This window comes from Prorops nasuta, unplaced genomic scaffold (assembly GCF_024137725.1).
Source record: "Prorops nasuta isolate Cenicafe-Biocafe unplaced genomic scaffold, Cenicafe_Pnas_1.2 PNAS00005, whole genome shotgun sequence".
NCBI classification, from domain to species: domain Eukaryota; kingdom Metazoa; phylum Arthropoda; class Insecta; order Hymenoptera; family Bethylidae; genus Prorops; species Prorops nasuta.
Genome location: NW_027116802.1, coordinates 6480786 through 6497652, shown reverse-complemented (window position 1 = coordinate 6497652; position 16867 = coordinate 6480786). Strand labels below are relative to the sequence as shown.

At 38.4% G+C, this 16867-nt stretch overlaps 1 protein-coding gene across 5 annotated transcripts in view; it reads right to left on the bottom strand.

Annotated features, from left to right (window-relative positions):
- rsh (radish) overlaps positions 1-16867 on the bottom strand; it is a 95338-nt gene that overhangs the window by 18293 nt on the left and 60178 nt on the right. For 3 of the 5 annotated variants that reach the window (XM_066726659.1, XM_066726660.1, XM_066726662.1), the window contains exons 2-9: positions 13225-13282; positions 11810-11946; positions 11009-11681; positions 10419-10881; positions 10130-10268; positions 9840-10017; positions 9416-9620; positions 8496-8607 (exon numbers count right to left, since the gene is read on the bottom strand). In XM_066726659.1, coding sequence (XP_066582756.1) covers positions 8496-8607; positions 9416-9620; positions 9840-10017; positions 10130-10268; positions 10419-10881; positions 11009-11681; positions 11810-11946; positions 13225-13259 — 1942 coding nt within the window. In that variant the 5' untranslated portion in view covers positions 13260-13282. Of the gene's footprint in view, positions 1-8495; positions 8608-9415; positions 9621-9839; positions 10018-10129; positions 10269-10418; positions 10882-11008; positions 11682-11809; positions 11947-13224; positions 13283-16867 lie in introns of those variants that run through there. The other 2 variants (XM_066726663.1, XM_066726664.1) reach the window with 2 other exon arrangements.

Genomic DNA, 16867 nt, shown 5'->3' with positions numbered 1-16867 from the left:
ACAACATGCACGATTATAATATCGATAATTAATTTAGAAAATAACGAGTTTATCAAATTTGGAGTATTTTGATCAACGTGCTGAAGATTTTGAGCGAGGTAAATTAAATGAAAAATTTTAGTAGACATATTTCCCCCTGGCAACTAATTCAAGGCTTGTCAGCTTTCTGCATAACCACGTCCAATTTAATAGGGATAGAGAAAGTGGAAGGAAAAAAAGAGAGAGAGAGAGAGAGGGAGAGAGCAGGTATATATAATCGTTTGGTGGAGAATTTAATTGAAAAGTTGTGGAATTAAAAATAAATAGACGAGGGCAAAAAGCTAGGGGAGCAATAACGTATAATGCGCCGTTAATTGGGACAGTGGAGGTTTCCAGGACCAATGGATACACTGGATCGGACCTCTCGAAAATGATAAAACCGGCTGGATCCGATATCCAATTAAACGAGGCCGATGAACAAAGCGCTATTATGGAGACGAAACAAGTTGAATGAGGTCGGCCATTACTAGATATTCCTTCGAGAGGGATAAAAAAAATCCTTCGATCGCATATACAGATGCAAAGTCTGCGGACTAGATTGGGGCTACTAATAATGCAACGCGTTGCTGCGAGAATTAATGAGAAACGTCTCCTGCTATTTATCGGGGAACGCAGGATTTATCGAAGCTAATGAAATTCTTCAGATTTCAGACGACTCTCCCATTACCTCTGCTTCTCCTTAAATTAATTTCTGAAATTGAATGCACTGGGTTAACCAAGAAGCTGAATCACTCCCATTTTCACACCGTTGCATCCTTTTGGTACATTTGTTCTTCTAAACTGTACATTACGTAATTCGTAACAAAGGAGTCTGTACAAACGAATAAATATTATTTTTACCAATAGTTTGTTTTATTTGTGAAATTCTCACCTTATTATCTTGCTCATTGAAGAATTTTGTAAATGCGCCAACCTTTATTGCCATAAAAATGTTTAATTTTGCTAATCGATCAGTTTTAGATTTCTATGGAGTCTCGTACCTATATATGCTGAGGCACTGTAGGTAGCTGAGTCTGAGAAATGTGAAAAACTATACAATCCGTAGGTGTAAGCTCGTTCACGGTACAACACGTGTTTTACCATATATAGCCATATTTCTCTACTTCACTTATCACGTTACGTAAAAATACACGTTGCTAGAATATTTCAACTGAATAGCTGCAGTATCGCACAGGGATTTTCAAAGCTTTTGCAAACTTTGCTTGCGTAAACCATTCATTTTTATTCTTCTCATCAAAATTCATCGTTACATCAAAGATGTACCTACTATTAATTTATTCAATGTAATATTTTATACTATGGGCAATCAATGTGAAAGACAATAATTAAGCACAGCTATAATTGCGATCTAATTTTATTTCATAGATTCACTTCGCATAATTACATCGGACTCGTTATTAAGCATTCACAGCAAGTATAAATGCACTTTTCAATCTACAGGTAATTTAACTTTTCGGGTCATTTCGTCAGATGTATGATTACTCCATTAACTTTTTGAAAAGTGAGAAGGAGAGAGAAGGAAATAGTTATTATTGTGGTCCGTCGAAGCTTTACGCGTATGTGGTTTAGTTTTGATTGATTTTTAGAACAAATAAGTATGAGAGAGAGAGAGAGAGAGGGAGGTCAGAGTCGGCTTGATGAATCCATTAATTTCCTGACTAATTCACACGCGCGCGCATTTCTCTTCGTCTGCGTGCGTGTATGTGAGTGCGTGTGACGCCCTCACAACAGTCTCGCGTAACTAAGATCGATAAAAGTTATTCAAGTTTATTACGATTCCAGCCGCGTGCTTTTTCTATTCAGGGAAGGTGAATCATGGCTGACAGAAGTGTCGGATCATGGTTCATTCATTATTCTCGTGTCTGTCTATTGACGCTTTTCCTGGCTTTCCCAATGGAGAAAAGGGATCGTATAATCCTGGCTTTCCACGTCGCGTGGTCGAGTCGATTAACATTTTTTCGATTAAAACTCCATTAAGCCCGAGAGAAATTAGGGAACAAGTTAGAAAAGCCTTTTGAATTTTTATTCGGCACTTGAAAATTCTACGAAAGACCAACAGACGTTTCCTTCGAGAGAGAACGATGATCGCTTGAAAGAAGATGACCCTTTATCCTCGTTAAACGATCAATATTATTGCTTTTGGAAAATTCGAGTGGAGTATAAATTTTTGAACCAACGATCAAATCGTTTGAAACTTGACAAAAGAGATTTTTATGGTGTGTGAAATAGTTTTAACGTTGGTATAAGAGCTATGCTGTTCTTATACAGCCAAAAGAAGCATATGTTCTCTTGGAGTATAAGAGATTTCAAGTTTTCGCACATTTCAACCACCGAGTAATTCCTTTTCACGCTGTCTTTTCGAGTGTTCTTCTTTCTCCTCCAGTCGAAATGCTCGCATTATACCTTGCCTCGCGCCTGCAGAGAGAGAGAGAGAGAGAGAGAGAGAGAGAGGGTGTGTGTGTGTGCCTGAGCAAACCAAGTGTGTGCGAACCACTCTTGAACGCCATCAAAATAAAAAGTCACAGAACAACTTTAACCCAATTGGAAAAATATCCTTTACGTCGGATAGAAGCCATATCATTTATTATCGCGAGGTGCAAATAAAAATTGATTTTCTACCGTTTTCCCGAAGGTAAATTAAACAACTAAAAATTTATCGTTTTATTTCGTATCCTGTGTTCGTGCATTAAATAAATGCATCCATAATTACGAAGGGACAAAAACTCGTAGATCAACAATTAGCTAAAGTAAACAAGGAGTAATATTTAAATTTAGTAGCAGCACACAGATATAAGGTTTGCTTTTCACTGAAAAAATAAAATTCTAATTTTAATTTCAATGACGTGGGTTAATTATTCGAGTTCGAATGCGCAAGATACAATAAAGGGTTAGAGGTTTTGGAAACTGTTTTATTTCGTTACTCGCCATTTCTCCACAGAATTACCTAAAAAGAATCGAGACCGGGATTCAATTTCGAAATGGAGCCGAACACCGTACGATTCAGCAAATTACATTTACCAACGCAACCTGAATTAACAATAATTTGTCGAGAATCCGTGCTAGCGTGAAAAAGCAACTTCTGTTGAATTACAAGCGAGGACGCGATACATCATTTGCAGCCGCTACATTTTCAAAAATTATATGCATTTGCACGCTGAAATTAAAGAGAAAAAAGAAAGCCTCTCTGCCAAACCCCCGATAAATTTTTACATTAAAGTGTGAAAATTGACCAGTTGCCAGTGAGCGAAAAATAAAAGCTCCTATAGTAAAAACAAAATATATATCTGAAAAACGAGTAAAGCTGTATATATAGGATATTAATAAAAATTTAATAAAGAGAGAAAAGAAAAAACTCGAACGCGCGAAATTGCACTGCCTCTTTCATTCTTACAAAGTACAACAGTGAAATAATAAAAATAATCGATTATAAGATGAATCAATAAATTAAACAAGGTTGGATTAAAAGCAACGTAAATATTTATGTAAAAGGAGTATATCTCTAGGAACAAAGTGAACGACGCCTTATTGTGATTTAGCTTTTCATTTCTCCGATAAATAGCAAAGTCAAGGTAGTAAGAAGAAAGGGGGCACGATTCTTTTCGCGAGATTTTATCCCACTGAACATTTTCAGCTACGTCCTTGTATAATTTCCCTTTGAAGAAAAATGTCCCTGAGTAAAGTAAGAAATGTAGCATCGCGACTCAAAATTGTATTTTCTGACGATCTTTGACAAATTTTATAATTAAAGTTTCGTTACGAAACTGATAAAGTTTTTTAACTGATTTAATTGTTGACTTTCCTCGCTATGCTTCCAACGGTTTTATTTTACCGAGAAAATTTATTGGCTAGCTTGTGCTCTTGTTTAATTGTATTAAAGAAAAACACAAGAGCTTAAAAAAATTGATTTATCGGAAGCAAGCAATTTAACGCTCTCGTTATACGAACAAAAGTTTTGTCTCATCTGTAACGAAAGCTCGGTAGGATCTAAAGTCCGTAGAAGTTAATATATATATATATAGAAGTGCAGAGTATTTCAAGGTCATTTCGACGAGTTTCATCAGACGTTTTTTTTTTTTTTTAATGGACTTGTACCAGCTTATTGCTGCTTTGTTGATAGCCTCGCGGTCTTGTTGTTACGTAGGCAAAGGGAGGAGAAATGTTACCCATTAAACAAGGGAGTTCTGTAATTTCTTTTGCGGAAAGAAGCCTTTTCCGCTGAAGCTATCCGCAAAAAACATTTCCCTTGACTAATTGAATAAAAGTGGCTCATCTCCAATGAAATAACACAGTCCTTTCTTTTCTTATCTCTTTTACTGTATTTATTAACCAGGTTTACTCTGCTCGAAATGTATATTAATATCGTTGTTTCATTTCCTTCGAAAATTCACATTCGTTTGAGAGGCTGCATGTGCATTGATTATTCGCATGCAATAATAAGGTTTCCTGATATATGGTATTCCTCTGTTTATTCTTAACAATCTCTTGTGTATTATAATACAAGATTTAAAGATGAATCGTTTGAAAAACCCTGCAGATAAATTCTCTTATTGCAGCTGTGTATTATGGGTTTGCGATTCGCACAATTATTGACCTATTACTCAAAGTTATATGTCATTAGATCACGCTGCGATTGCGAAGCCCGTTCCTCGAATTTGCTAGAAATCAGTCCTCGCTTCGTGAATCGATCCCCTTATATATAGTCTATACATATAGCACAGTCATTTCCCCTATATCGCCATAAGCTAGCAAATTAAAGCTTGATTGTGCCAATTGTTTATCTTTCTGCTCAATTTGTTCAAATCGAACAAACCCTAAACTTTGTTGTTGCACGAATAAGCAAAAAAAAAATAAAACAAATTATCTGACTTTTACGCCATAAAAAGCTCACAAAGGGTTTACGAGTACTATGTGTACTTTTTAAATACGATAAAACGCGCGTTGAACGCGTAAATTGGAAAAATATAGTAAGAAGCTTTTAGCATTTTCCAAGGAATTTTCACGAAACCACGATTAAATGGACCATGAAGATTTACGTTTTAAATGAAAAGTCAATTTGCTGAAAATAGAAGAACTTTGCTCTGAGAGATTTCGATTTATTGAGAGAGTATACCTAATTTATAATAATAACAGTTGAATAATCTGTTTATCGTATAGATGTATTCAAATTAGCTGATTGAGAAACAAACGCTATAAAAAGTTTGTTTAAATTCACAATGATAATAATGGGTCAGGAATGTTTTCTACGACTGTCGTAAATTTACACACATTTTATTACAATGAATGCTTGCTATTAGAGACCATTCGAATACGATAAATTCGTCATTTAATTATTTATACAACGGAGTACGTCCTTCGTTTAATTATACAATGACGGTAGAATGATAAAACTACTGGGGAATTGGTTTTCTGGTGTACAGTAACGTTTGGTGAGATCCGACGATAAGTGGAAAAGTGATGGGAGACAAATGGTGAGAATTTAAGTGAGAAGGAAATGCGCTTACATTGCATAATGTGCGAAGCGAGGATCATATCAGCGAGCGATAACGTATGATGAAAAACATTGAAATTTGCCACGGGAGGATTAAATTCACCTCGTCCAATTAAACTGCCTGGCTAAGCACTGTTTTTCAACCTCGTCTTGCCTCGCCTCGTTGCCTCACCCTCTCACCTTCCTGTCACCCCCTCTGTGTGCTCCTTCACCTAACACACTCCTTCCACCCCTAGGGCCAACACACTAATCATGCCGCTCGTAAACGTCGCGATAAAAAATATTATGGCTGGACGCACCTATAAACCCATGAGCTAAATCAGTTCAGTCAGATATTTCCATGATAGGAACGTGCTCCAACTTAATGAAATACTCATGGAAACTCTGAATTTAGCTACTGGCAGTCATTCTCCTCCACTGCCGAATCAATGCCTTTGCACCTATTGCCTTTAACCTCCGTGGAAATTACTATTTAATTGCAGTAGTAATAATGCAAAATTCGAGCAATTTCGGTCAGGTATAACTTTATCTTTATGACTGTTTCCATTGAATCAGTTTAATAAATAGGATTAATTTCAATTGCATCGGTCATTATTATTACTGGAATTATGAAATATTTAACTTTGTTTATTGTTATACCTCTACGACTCCTGCGATATCTCAGTTATTCGACGACACTTTCTTCTCACGTATCTCCTTGTTCCCCATTCTTCTCGGCGGTTTCAATTTTTTTCGATTTAGAGTCCTTCCACCTTGGGCAGAAACAAAAGCTTTTCTTCATATTTTGCATTCCATACCGACGATGTCAGCGGTTACAGCTGCATCCAGGTGTAATTTGTTTTAATTATCATTGAAACTTTATCCTGTCAATTTACGATTCTTCATTTCAAATTAATATTACATATTCAACCATTAGCACGTTAGATGAAATTAGAGATACGAAAGAATAATTTAAAATTCACTGAGTCATTTGCAATTTTCCTCATTTTCTGCAAATCTAACTGATTTTGAAGAGTGCACGGTGAGAAAATAAAGGATTTATTAAAATCCCAGCCAGGTTTTGCCACGCTAGCACTATTTGCCATAGCAGGAACAATAGCGCCACGAGGTCTCCTCTTGACAATCACGAAGATTCGGATGATTGGTCAGCCTGACGTCGACGGGCTAATGTCACTCTTAACTACTTCCTCAGAGTTCCAATGTTCCTTTAAGTACAAATTCGTACGATTTTGTTTCTTGCAATCCAGTCGAGAATTTTAACAAGAAAATCATCTTGATAGCGACGGCCCACCAGTTATCTCCAAAAGAACACTAAGCTATCGAGTAAACGATATTGAAATTCAATTATACTAGGAATTTTTTCTCAACTTGTAGAATCTTCGTTTTTGAACAAGCAGTTCTTGAAATTCTCAAGGATAACTTTGCAGAACCACACTGGAAGTTTCGGAGGGGAAGTTACATCCGTGAGTATAAGGGTCGAATGTTTGTCAAGCAACGAGACAACTGTAAAGTTTTTAAAAGTTTCGGAAGAGGGACGAACGCGTGAAGAGTAAACACACTGGTGTAAGAGGGACAGAGAGCGAGAGTTTGACAATCAGGTTTTTCCTGACAAAGTAAGCAGGACGAAAGGTAGCAGGATTGCTGACCGGTGCGCCCAGTGCGGACAGTTGTTCTCCTTGCTGGGCACTGATGGGGCTTGTGGATGATCGTCTATAGAGTCCTGAAGGACGCCACCCATATCGCGAGGGCCCTGAGGAGTCCTTAATGAAAAATCGAAGCTTTCATTGTATACTCCTCGGCGCGCTTTCGACACTCTGCTCATCCGTCACTGCTCCTGGATCGATTCCCTTTTGATGTAAACACGACGAGTCTCGCAGACGTCCTGTTTCTCTTTTCCTCGATACCGCTGGAAAAGCACATCGTCAAATACACTCCTCATCGCCGGAAGCACCGGGCTCATACGTGCATGCCTTTCCTCCAAATAAATCCTTCGATCGCATTTATTTCTCAGAGAGATCCAGTGTCCTGGCCATCCATCCGACTAACCAATGTCCTTATAATAGCGGGATGTAGTTTTCAGCACAACACGTCTCTGATGGATAACCTTTTAAACCTCGAAAACCCTTACACGTGATTCGCCTTGATATCCCATCGTCCCTGCCTAAATTCTGCCCTCGTCAGCAGTCTCGGACGAGAATCTTCGGGTTTCGACGTGGTGAGAACTGTTCCGTCGCACGAAGCACGCTCTACCTTCCCGGAGGTGATTCGCCCGAGGCTAGAATACTGTTTTCCGGCCATCGCGACGCGCACTCGGGCGGCTGACGACGGGAACTAACGTAGGTCGTCGCGACGCAGGCGTCGCCAACTGGACACCTACCCATTCGTCCTTTTACGACGCGTATCCCGTTATCCCGCCAATTTTGAGACTCTCGTCCCATTCAACGATCTCTCCTCTTGGAATTAACCAAATACCATCTAGATTGATACTGGCTATATCCTGATGAATTTTATCATAGAGAGAGAGAGAGAGAGTTTGACGAGGATTAATTCGCAGAGACTTTTCAATTCTATTTCATATATATTTGTTCTTTTATCCTCAAGTTTCAGTAGAATTAAATTCCAGTAGAGCCAATATATAACCTGGTATACATATATAGTGTGACAGTTGTCGAAATTCGTGTCAGCTGATATCCTTCGATGTTCGTTGCGATGACGACCGTCAGGGCGTCGCGACGCCTGCGCCCTTGAAATGCGTAGAACTCAGTGGACCGTAGTTAAATGGCGGGAATTTAGCTCCAAGTTCACAGGATAGCTCGTTTTATTCTTTGTTTCTATTTTCTGCTACATTATCTCACACTCTGTTACAAAGGCATTGCATACCTGCTTTGTGCTTCAATATCTATTTCACTTCTATCGCTGATGCTATATATACTTTCTTTTTCAAATATGTGCTCTTTAAATCACTTACCAGTTTGAGTACTGCTATCAAAAAACGTACTTGATGTTTCCACTGTCATAGTAGCAAAAGTTCCATCGGTGATTTGAGCTGAACTGTCCCTTCTGCCTCGATATCTTTGAACCTGAACAAAAGGAACGTAAGGAGCGATTTATATTTAGGGAATACACCATATAACCACTTGACTATATATAGTTACATTAACATGCAATCTGCTAGTGTTTCGGAAAAACTAGAATAGTATTATTATCGTAGCTTTTGTTAATTTTAACAAGCAGTTAATAAATTAACATAGATTTTATTATATGAGCATATACAGGGTAACCTAAAAGATTCGGAGCAGCATAAAACTCGAAAATCGGGCAGTTTAGAAAAGAAAATTCAACAATATTTTGCAGTATTTTCAAAGCTTTATTAGACTGTAAAATTATTAGTTAGGCCATGAAGTCAATATTTTTTATTATAAATTCTTGCATAGCTTATCTTAAGTATTTTTCAGAACACTATGCTAAAATATGATTTCATCCAGCCGTTCACCAGATATTTCGATTTGAAATTACATGTAGATGAGCAATTAGACGTGTGTATGGCTAGTGATTGAGTATACTACTTCAACCACGTCCACACCTATATGCAATTTTAAATTGAACTATCTGGTCAAGGACTGGATGAAATCATACCGAAGAACAGTATTTTGGAAAGCTTTTGAAATAAGCTACAAGAATCCACCATAAAAAACAAGAGACTCTTTTGGAAAAACTTCCGGTGACCTTTAAATGACCTTAAAAATTCTATTCAAGGTCAAATCGATTTTACCAACTAGCAGAGTTTTCAAAATACTAAAAATTATTGCTTAAATTTATTTTTCTTCGAAACGCTTAGTTTTCGCTGTTCGGTTTTTTTGGCACCCTGTATATTGTACGTAGACTCACGGTGTCGTCGCTTTGCGAACTTTGTCTTCGAAAATTTCTACATCTGATCATTTCTTCCGTGGTGCTTTGTCTCCTAAAGCCACGAGCTATTAAAATTTCTTCAGTAGTGGATTGTCTTCTTATGATCGGTGCATGCTGGATGCTTCCTGATCCTCTGGCACATGGACTGTGGTCCCTCGAGGAACAAGACGAGCTGTCCGGTGATCTGTTGAAAGATTCGTCAAAACTCTGAATGAATACAATTAGATTTTACGTCGATTAATATAGTGCATGATTTGGAAGAGTCGGTGAGCTAAATAAATAGGATATGATTTCTGCTGTAAATAATCCGATCGGATGAGGAGGAAGGCCTTGCCGATGTAAGATAAAGTACATGAGAAGATGGATGAACGAAGGTTGGGAAAAAGCGAATTGGTGTTAATACCTGGATGGTCTCCCAGCGGTTGACCTCGATTGTTTTCTCAATCTACCTTTCCTCTGCCTAATGGGGCTGATGTCTCTTTTATCCATGTTTCTATCTGGACTGAGATGACTCTTGGAATCACGACGCCTCGGATAAGACGCCGAGTCCGGACTGAGCGAATCCCTTCGTGCCTTGCGACCTTGATAAAAAAGGTAAGCCTAGCTTATAGCCAATTGCAAAGCGACTCGGTTATCCAGCAACACACACATATATATATATAAGGGGAGCGAGATCGTCCGATCGATAAATACCTCCTTCTTCAGGATCCGGTGATAAGGTCGGCTGGCTTCCACGTCTACTCGTAGGGGGCAGTGATTCGTCTATCGCCGCTGCTTGTCGCGTTAACCTCGATAATTTGTTCGGCGATGTCTCCTTACCCTTGTAATAGCACTGCAATTAACAAACCATTCCCCGGCTATTAAAAAAATCTAAGCTTGAATTTCGTAAGGAAGGCAGGAAGGAAAAGGGTAAACACTTGAAACTGCATGAATCAAGATACACGTTATTTAAAAAGCTGCAAAATATTGTGTATGCCAATACCTGAGTCATGGAGTCTCTATGAGTAGCCAGCAAGGGATGAGTCGGCGTATTGTTGACATTGGGTGAGCCTACAGGGCTAGAGCTACCGGAAGTGGAGGTCCCTGGAAGTGGAAGGTTCGCTCCGGTAGGGGAAACACTGGGTGGCGTGATGGAAGACATCACTATGGTAGGTGGGTTGATCGAAGCTTCCAAGGTGAAAGTCTTGTTTCCATTGTAGGTGGGAGAGGCCCTGGGCTCCGGACTCAAGGAAGCCGTCGATACCGCGTTCGCGGTCACTCCGAAGCCATTGGACATTGTGTTGACCGTCAAGGTAGTTGAAGTAGCCGCAGGCTTGCCATCTATCGTCAGGGTCGACGCCGTCAGCTTGGCTTCAACGGTTAGACAATTCGGCTGGGTCTTCGAGTCGAAACTGCTGGATCTGTCGCTCTTCTCCGTGGAGCTTCGTTGGGCCTCCAGATGATCCCTGCGCGCGCACGCGATACACGAGAGAAGAAGAAGAAGAACAAATAAGATTTATAGAATCTTTCGATGCACCGCGCGAATTGAGACAATCGAGAATATAACGAGAGAGAATAATATTTAGGAAATACTTGACAGCGTTGGAGGTGGCACTGTCGGTGCTGGATGCGCTTGGTCTCTGGTCGCTTCTGTAATATTTCGTGGGTGTAACGACGGTATTGGTAGCATCGATGGACTGCTGCCTGCGCCTGTGCCTGCTGCAAGTGTGTTGTCTCCTCTCCTGAGCACCGCCGACCGAGTCCCTCCTCGACTTGGCACTCTCGCTGGAGCCTCTTCTGGAGTTCTTCGAGTCCCCGGAGTCCCTCCTGGGGGTGGGCGAGATCACGGTTGGCGAAGCTTGTTGCTGCACCGTGGAGTCTCGTCTCTTCCAGAAACTTGCCAGGTCGTTCTTCAAGTCGCTGATCGCCGAGTCCCTGCGGGATTTCGAGGAGGAGCTTCTGATCCCGGAATCCACCGACGATTCGCGTCTCTTCCGCAACGAGGCAAGATGGCTGCTTCCGTCAGCCGTGCTCGAGCGGGACCAAGGCAAGGATTTCGCGATGTCCGCGAGGGTCTCTCGCCTGTGGAGCTTCCCGCTCCTGTTCGATTTGCTCGAGGTCCCGCCGCCGCCCCATTCCCTCAGGAGATCCGTCAGCTGGGCCAGGCTCGAACGACGCCGACGCTGATTCGTCGGCGACGATTCCTGGGTCTCGTTCGGTGGTGAAATCGACGTTATTTGGGCCGAAGAGTCTCGCCTTCCTGTACCTGTCGTACATTTCATTTCTTTCGAGCGTTACATATTTACTTTTACATTGGATTTTTACGTGAATTTCATTTATATGTGCAGACATATCTGTATATATATTTATTAGTTACACGATGTATATTCTTACCAAGGCGTTGTTTCAAGGTCGACTCTTCGACCTGCTCCCGCACAAGGTCGTCCCATCCGTTCCCGCCCTGCCATATCAGGCCGACCTGGTGACTGAGGATCGGCAAGTTGCACACGAAACAGATGGCCGTCATGGTCCTGAAAACGAGAGCCGTGCACAGCTGGCTTGAGGCAAACAGCCTGGCAAAGTAAAATTGGTGCTGCTTGCTGCTACTTTATTGCGGCTATTGCAGCGATTCATTCAAGATTCGCGTATATATAGATATACAGGGTGCGATTGTCGATAAGAACAGTAATAGTGTAACAAAGCCCATGCCAACAGCGCTCAAAACTGGCAAAGCCTGCGAAGTCGTGATTTCATTAATTTTTTTCTTTCTTTCTTTCCTTCCTTTTTTATCAACGTACCACTTTAACTATTATTATAATGACTCAAGTCTGCCAATAAAAACACACACTAACTATGAAAATCTACTCTCGTTATTTATGTTTTTCCAACTGTTGACAAAATCTGTATAAACTATTGTTCTTATATAATATACGTGTATTGTGCGAACAAGACTTTTGTTCAAACTACTTTTTCAATAACTGTATTAAACAGAAACGATTCCATCGTTTCATTTATTTTAAGATTAATTTCAGCAATTTATACAGATTCGCTTATACAGGTAAAATAATGAACCAAAGGTGAAACCAAGAGATGACTAGAAGGGTCGTGTAAAATCATCTATATACAAGCTGCTCGACCCTTCCAGTCAAACTTGTCGAAACCACGCTTCGATCCAATTGGTAACAATTGAGAAACTGCATGAAAAATGTAAAGTCTGACAAACGTTGCTAAAGTAGAAACAGCATTCTGTACAATTTACAAGAGAAACAGCGCAGCGACGTGGAAGAAACTGCTGTAACGTCTTAGCTGCGATTAACATCAATCCAAAAAGCGAGGGTGCAGAAGAATAACTCGAAATGGCTCAAGTAAACAATGTATAAAGTTAAGAATACAGGTATGCAAGTATACTATATGGTGATACGAGAGAGTAGGATTTTTAGAAAATGCGATGATTCAGAGGTAATTTTAAATTACCAATTTTATTGCAAGCTTTTTCATATAATATACTATATATCCTACACACTTGAAAGTCCATCCTTTTTTCACCAATAAAGTATTTGCACACTAATAGTTCAGATAATGATTCCTGGCACTACCTATAGGAATCATTTTCCCCTTTACATGTACAAAATAATAATAATGATAAGAAGAAGAACAGTAATAATAATATGTATATATATATACATGACTATATAATATAATAGTAAGTGAGAGGATCATGAGTTTTAATTATAAAATTTAGCAAATATATATAACGAAACTCTTTATAGAAGGCAAAGTGTCTAATTTGATGGTTGGTTTTTTTCGACCTGTAATGTCGAAGTCTCGGGCTCTGCAACGACATCGCATGGCAAGGACCTCGCCGACCTGCAAAAGATACACACACATACTTTTTCGAGAGAGAGATACTATAATCGAATTGTTTGTCTTTAAGATTTTTTATTTTTTAAAGATTTCTTGTTTCAATAGAGAAGCTGCTGTAGCCTGGAAATTCGAGTATTCCGGGATTTCACATTTCTTCCGCTAGTCTCTTTTTGATTTTCCAGCGTCGAGCAGTTTTTTAAGTAGAGAGAGAAGCAAAGATATCGAGGGAGGAGAAATAGAGGGGGGATAGAAAGAGAGAGAGAGAGAGAGAGAGAGAGAGAGAGAGAAAGAAAGAGAAATTTTGTCACAATGAATAGAACAAAATGAAAGTAAGGTAATAAATAAACTTGTGTTAACTTTTACTTAAGAACCAAAATAGCTTGAAAATGTCTCAAGAAAGTTAAGAAAATTTCTAATAAACTTGTGTATTTCTGTATTCAAATTGTAGTGTAACTATATACCTACTGTGTACGATGATACTTGTCGCAAGAAAATGTACTTTTTACTACGTTTACTATACTTATCGACTGCAGATAGTTTGTCCTTCGGTTGATAATTCCGAAATTCCACCCTCATACGAGAAAAATCAATTCTCTCTTCTTCTCTTTTTACCAAGCGACGCGTGCGCTCCGATAGTTACCGACTCAAATTGTCGGCAAAGCAGAAATCAGAGGTAAGGGAAAAGAAGAATAGGTATTTCGAACCAGAAGGGTAAATTGATTTTTCCCAATTTGCACAATATATCACAAATTTGCGTCATACTATAACAGCATAACATAAAATTGTAATGAGAACGATGAAGTAAAATAATGTAACAAAAATTACACTTAAACCATCAAAAATAATAAAAAAGACATTCTTGCTTTTGAAATAGGTATGAATGAAAGGGATACATAGCTAAATTCGAGACTGAAGTATTGGTGTTTTAAAGGAACTAGAAACATATAAAATAATTTATATAAATCGTGTACTTATTTAATTAAGTGTTGCTGCAAATAAGATTATAGATCGTAGAAAGTATAATGGCATAAATTTTTAAAGTGTGAGCAAAAGGCGTTTTATATTACCCATAATAATTTTAAATGATTGACAGAAATGAGGTAATACAGAGGACGATATTTTTATTAAAGAATTTTTTAATAAGAATATAAAATCAAACAGTGACAGATTTAAGATTAGCTTAAGCTCGCAGCTTGGGCGATAGCTTCAAGCTTTAGTTAAAAATAGGCTAAAGTCCATAAGAGAAAAGAAAAAAGGTTTTTCGTTGGAAAACTGTGAAGTAAATAGGTCTCCGGGGAGCAGGGCGAATTGGCTACAGTAAAGTTGTTTGAGATTCAACATTTTAAAGATTTAAGGCAACCAACTGTGCCCGTTAGCCACTTAACTCGAATTTACGGAACTTTTAAATTTACTTGGAGAAACCAACGGTAAGAATTATAATACTTTTAAAAAGGAATAATTTTTATCTCCCATAAATAGCGTGCATAAAGATTTTCATCGTAGCTGTAAAATATGTTTGACGCGTTGTAGAATAATATACATATTTAACAGGCAAAAGCAATTATTTATGATTTTCATAGATTATTACTTAAACAGTTATTCCAGTAAAAAATCAGTGTTCCTCATATCGTTCGATCATAATTATATTTAGATAATTCAATTGGTAAAAGTATTTCATTATTTCTCAGTTCCTTTTCACTAAAGTTTAGAGCGACCTGACAGATATATTGGACACCATCGTTAAACTGTGATAATAGCTGGAGGTTTTTCTTACGAAGATTTTTCAATCGTTTAATAACGAGGAAGCGTTGTTCGTATAACGCTAGTTTTCCAATAAAACGTCTTGAAGAGAATGATGCGACTACTTATTAGACAAAGCAAAGCAATAAATCAGAGCTGAGGATCCAGGAAAATGCATAGTATTATCATTATAGACCGTTCTCTGTTGCAAAACCGCAATGAAAAGCCCTCGTTTACTATATAGCTGGTGCGAGGAGAATATATAGATTGCTTGAGAAAAAAAATAGAAAGTAATTGTTGAAACGTACGAATATCCTGTTTTCAATTATAGTAAAGCATTGATTACAAAGCTCTACTCTGTAACTTTGAAAGAAGAACATAACTAGAAATAATGCATTATTTAATTCATAACTCCGAAAATATAACAAATAATTATTTGCCATTTGTGGAAAAGGGAGGAATACATTGGTACTTAAAAAGATATATATATCCAATGGTATATCACTAGTGGGCAATATATTTACAGATTTCGTAAAAATACTGTTATAGAGATGCAAGAACAACTCAACAGCGTGATGCACTTGGCATTAAACAAAAATATAAAAAAAGAAAGAAATTTGTAGGACAATAGCAATATTTTTGTAAGTCAAGTTATAACACATATATGTATATACTAGTAAGGATATTGGAAGCTAACATTTGTTGCTGTTAAATCAACAAACCGAAAAGGGCTCCTATTTGCATTTGGAGCGAGCTTCCTGTATACTTGTCAAACGCCTTTCTAGAGCTTCCTGCTGTTTTGTTACCGCGCATTCAACACTTTTACACACACCTCACATTTCGCCTCTCGTTCATTAATTCTATCTAACATTGTTGTGAAAATTTCACTGTCAAAGCAGAATTTATTCTCTTAAAAATTCAATAAAACAATAATTGGCAATTACAAATTGTTAAAAAGTTTAATTGATTGCAGTGTATCCGGAGATGTACATGGAGATGGCAAACAATTAAATTATTATTTATTCCACCGTATGAATTTTTGTGCGCCTATAAACGAAAGTTATTGTTCGTGGCCAAGAAAATTTTTTTACACTGCTTCAATTTTTATTTAGCTTTGAAAGTGATTTTACAGTTTTGATAAGATAAATTGTGCCGGGAGAGGGGAGCAACGTAGAAGGATATTAGTCGCATTTTTAGGCGTGTATCCCTTGGAGTCCTGACGAAGCCCGCAGGTATCGCGTTATCCTAACGGTTGCTATGGGAATACCCTTCCTTCTTCACGTTACTCAACCTTCTACAATTTTCTTTCCGCCCTGACACGCTCCCCCCTCCTCTTACAACACTTTCACCTACCGGTCCCTTTTCCCTTTCACGGGAAACCTCACATGGTCGTGAGATCCCGCTAATTCCCTGCTGCATTCTACCGGTTATCATTCACCCTCCGAAACGTCTGTTTTACCCATTGGATTCCTATCATTGCTTATCAAGCCCTAACAAATTAACTGATAAAACCAAACGTCTCCTGCAGTGGAGAATAATCTCTTTCTATACACTATTATTCTTTAATTTTGTCCACTGCTTGGAAAAATTTGCCTTATTTTATTATTTCGTCTAACTCATTTTATCCTTAAATAGAATTTTAATTGGACATTTAACTAGTCTGATATGCGCTCTACAATCAACTTATTGCGTTATGGCACAAACCGTTTCGTTTTAGAAATAGTTGAAAATCCTTAACCTAGGATTGTTCTCTGACAAATCTTCATTACGTTGTCTATTATCGCGCGTAACTCGAATTTCTATCCAACCGCAGCCATGCAACTAACGTCCGAAACGAAATTGAGTCGG